The 4,254-nt window shown below is 37.4% G+C and overlaps 1 protein-coding gene across 1 annotated transcript; it reads right to left on the bottom strand.

The window, feature by feature from the left end:
* Positions 1-763: 763 nt before the first annotated feature.
* On the bottom strand, positions 764-1,690 carry LOC144243909 (olfactory receptor 4N5-like). The gene has a single exon (XM_077779050.1). The coding sequence runs from the start codon at positions 1,688-1,690 to the stop codon at positions 764-766; it is 927 nt and encodes a 308-aa protein (XP_077635176.1).
* Between the last annotated feature and the right edge of the window lie 2,564 nt (positions 1,691-4,254).

The raw sequence follows: 4,254 nt of genomic DNA, 5'->3' as shown, positions 1-4,254 counted from the left end.
ACATGTCTTTCATTTTTCATTATTGTCATCCTTTTATATATATAATATATATCATATATAAATAAGAAAATATACTATTTTTTGTACAGTTTTCAGCACATTCTTATTTACATATAAGAATACATAACTTATTTGACAAGCTACTGTATTCATCTTCATGGTCTTCCAATGTAACAATTTATAAGATCTTTGTGCCCTGTCCTAGTCATCCTCTTTTCCTAGAATTTTCTGTCCCCAGGATATTGTGTGGATGTTTCATCTGGATAACAGCTAACCACCACTCAACAAGACCTTGCTTAACTACCATAGGCAAAATTACTCCCATCTCTAGTCAAATTCTGTCATAACAGTATTTTTTATTTGCTTCAGAGAGCTAATTCTTTTGGAAATTAGAGGTCATTTTCTTTTTTTTAAATTAATTTATTGTCAGATTGGCTAACATACAGTGTGTACAAGGTGCTCTTGGTTTGGGGAATAGATTAGCATGGTCCATCGCTTACATACAACACCCAGTGCTCATCCCAACAAGTGCCTAGAGGTCATTTTCAATTTAATATCTCAGTCTGTTTTTATCTACTTGAATATCACCCCAAGAGACCTGGACTCTGAACTGCCTTAATCACATACCTAGAAAATCACAAGTACTTTAATAAATGTAATATTCTCTAAAATGCAATGGTGTCCTTGTGCATTAATGAATAAGTGATTTAATTAATTCCAACAGGATTTTCTTCTTGTTGCTTATCTCGTTCTTCTATTCCGTTCAGCAAACCATGTGATAACTCACTAACCTCCTCATGGAAGCTTTCACTTCCTGGTTGCGAAAAGTATAAATCACAGGGTTCATCAAAGGAAAGATCACTGTGTGAAAGAGAGAAACCACTTTGTCAGCTGGGAAGGCTCTGAAGGGGCGAGTGTAGATGAAGATAGCAGGTCCAAACATGAGGAACACAATGATAATGTGTGTGGTACATGTGGAAAGAGCCTTGTTCTTGCCTTCAGAGGTGTGTCCCTTCACACGACAGAGGATGACAGCATAAGAGGCCAGAAGCCCCAGGAAGCACAGCAGGGTAAGCAGGCCACTGTTGGAGACCATCAGGAGCTCCACCACGAAGGTGTCTGTGCAGGCCAGCTTGATGACCTGTGGCACATCACAGAAGAAGTTATCCAGCTGGTTTGGGCCACAGAAGGGCAAGTGGAGGATGAGGGCTACTTGTACAATGGAATGAGTAAAGCCCCCAAGCCACAGAGCCAACAGCAAAGCATAGCAGACTCTAGGGTTCATGACAGTGGAATAGCGTAAAGGATGACAAATGGCGATATAGCGGTCAAAGGCCATTACAACAAGAAGGAACATCTCCCCTACACCAAGACAGTGCAAGAAAAAAAGCTGAGTGATGCATCCTCTGTAGGAGATTATTTTCTTCTCTGAGAGGAAGTCCACCAGCATCCTGGGAGCCACAATGAAGGAGTAAGATGCATCCAGGAAAGCCAAATTGCCCAGAAAGAAGTAGAGGGGGGCTGTGAGGCCAGGGTCTGATTTGATGGTGAAGATGATGAGGAAATTTCCAGGAAGGATGATGAGGTAGAAAACTAAGACTAGCACAAAGACCAGGAGTTGAACATGTCGAGACTGGGTCAGACCAAGGAGGATGAATTCTGTCACTACTGTGCTGTTCCCCCTCTCCATCTCGCTTTGGTTTGCAGAATAACAAAGAACAAAGTATGATCTGTTATAACCACCTTTTTATCTACTCCATAGCTCTTCTCAGATAAAAACATTTACCACTTCCAGCAATTGCCTCGCTGAAAACAATGTGTGTCTATAATTGTCTTATGTTTTGAGTTGGCCTTTCTACCCTTCATTTCTTGATTTCCCCCAAAATAAATTGTTCTTTTAACCACACTCTCATTCCCATTTAACCATGTGCTGCTTCTATATAATTGTGCTTTTCTAGAACTCTGATCTACTTTGCTTGAGGTATAGTTGAAATTTCCTGATTAAAACAAAACTTAATCATTATTAAATTTGTCAGGTTTGTTGGGTTTTCTTTTGTTAGTGGTGGTGCACGGTCTGTAATGTTTACATTAATTTCTACTTCTTCTCATTCCCACAGACAAAAGTACTTTTGCAAGTGCTTCTTTCTTTTGGTTCCTGTAGACTCCCAGGTTCTATTCCTCCTTTTCTAAATGTGTTTCTTATTTGTTCTGCTTTGGTGTCCTTGTGCACCTTTATTCCAAAATGGTTTAGGGTCTCAAATAAGATTCCTACATTCTCCTAACTTAAAGTTATTGCCCTAGTTACACTCTTGGGTGGGTGCCCATCCTGAATCTGCTGTAAACTTTGTTCTTAAATCTTAATTAATACCAACCCAGGTATATTTGATCACCATGTATCCATAACCCCCTTTTTCCTTAGATCTCAGAATGATAGCCAGATGAAATCTCTCCCACAAATATGTCATATATGAAACATTTTGAATATCTCAGCTAATAAAATCAAAGCATGCTAGAGTTGAAATTGATCATATAGAACATAGAGTATGAGGGCCACCTGGGTGGCTCAGTCGGTTAAGTGTCCGACTTCGGCTCAGGTCATGATCTCATGGTTCGTGGGTTCAAGCCACGCGTTGGGCTCTGTGCTGACAGCTCAGAGCCTGGAGCCTGCTTCGGATTCTGTGTCTCCCTCTCTTTCTGACCCTTCTCTGCTCATGCTATCTCTATCTCTCTCTAAAAAATAAATAAAACATTTAAAAAAACCATAGAGTATGATATACTCTTTTGACAGATGAGAAAAATAAAGGAATTTCAGTTCAGACTTTTATTTTTGCAATGACTTTTTCTTCTCACAAGTGGTAAGAAATATAAGAGGTGTGTCTTCCTCACTTTAAACTGATTAGGATATTATTAATCAGCATCTATCAATTGATGTTACTTTATTTAGGCAGTTAACTAGTCATAATATTGCTTGCATGAGTATTTCCCCTTTTTACACTGCAGTATGGTTTAAATAATTCTATTTAGAATTATATTTGTAGGTATTTCCTAATGTATATGTAACTATGATTATAGAACCGTATTTTATTAATAAATATTTACATTGTGATATGTGTACATGTTTTACTGTTGGCATGAATGATTTAAAAAATGAAAGATTGCTAATTTTAACAAAAACTATACTGTGACATATAATGATATTTCCCTTGATTTTGAATTACATACAATAGTTTTTCAAAAGTACTATGGATACAATAAGATACAGTTTAGCAAGAAGAAGGAATGGCATATTGGGACATGCTACAATATGTAAACTCAAAACCATTATGCCATGAGAAAGGAACCAAACACAAAGGACATATTGTACAATTGAATTTACGAAATAATTGTACATATTACGAAAATTTCCAGACAAGACAAATTGATAGACACAGGAAGTGGAAGGGTTGTTGCCTAGGGCTATGGGTGGAATGGGGAGTGACTCCTAATATGAATTTTCTTTTTGGGTGATGAAAATATTCTAACATTTATGATGAAGCTTGCATAACTCCATAAATGCACTTAAAACATTTGAGCTGTACAATTAAAATGGTAAGTTTTATGTTGATTATATCTCAGTAAATATTTTTTTATGTGCCAATAAAAGTGATATGGAAAACTGGAGAAGGAAAACTTCCCAATAGAAATTTGACAAATTATTGATAGCATCCCTAGGACGAAAAGGTAGGAAGAGAGGGGCGGGGGAGGGAAAATTTAAAGAAAAATCAACCTTAAAAAGCCCATAAACTCATGGGAAATTTAGGCAGTAAGCTGGTGTTTGAGGGCGCACCTATTAAGAAACATCAGGACATATGTACTATGTGATTAGTAACATTTGTAACTAGCAGCCAAATACTATGCAAAAGGAATTTATAACATATGGGCACATATTTGTGTAAAGGGATACTTATTCACATATGTATAAACACACACATAAGTATAATAACATTGATATTGGTAAAAAAATCTTTGGTGCCTTCATATTGTTGCTTAGGATCTTGCTTCTCTCTTTTACCCACTTACATGGCTTTGTCTTCATATTCATTTCTTACTCTGCTTATGGAAACCTGCCCTTAGGAAAGTAAGTCGGCAGCTCCTCCTGCTCTTCTTGGGTTTTGTGCATTCCAGGTTCCCATTTACCATTATTTCTTGCTTCTTTTGGTTGACCATTCCAAGACACAAGGAGCACTCTAAAGATTGCAGTCTCCTACTCTTCCT

Source organism: Crocuta crocuta, unplaced genomic scaffold (genome assembly GCF_008692635.1).
Source record: "Crocuta crocuta isolate KB4526 unplaced genomic scaffold, BGI_CrCroc_1.0 scaffold480, whole genome shotgun sequence".
Taxonomy (NCBI): Eukaryota; Metazoa; Chordata; class Mammalia; order Carnivora; family Hyaenidae; genus Crocuta; species Crocuta crocuta.
The sequence above is the reverse complement of the archived record's forward strand: the minus strand, read 5'-3'. Positions and strand labels throughout refer to the sequence as shown.

Coding starts and splice junctions, on each gene's coding strand:
- LOC144243909 (XM_077779050.1), bottom strand. CDS start 1,690: ATGGAGAGGGGGAACAGCACAGTAGTGACAGAATTCATCCTCCTTGGT.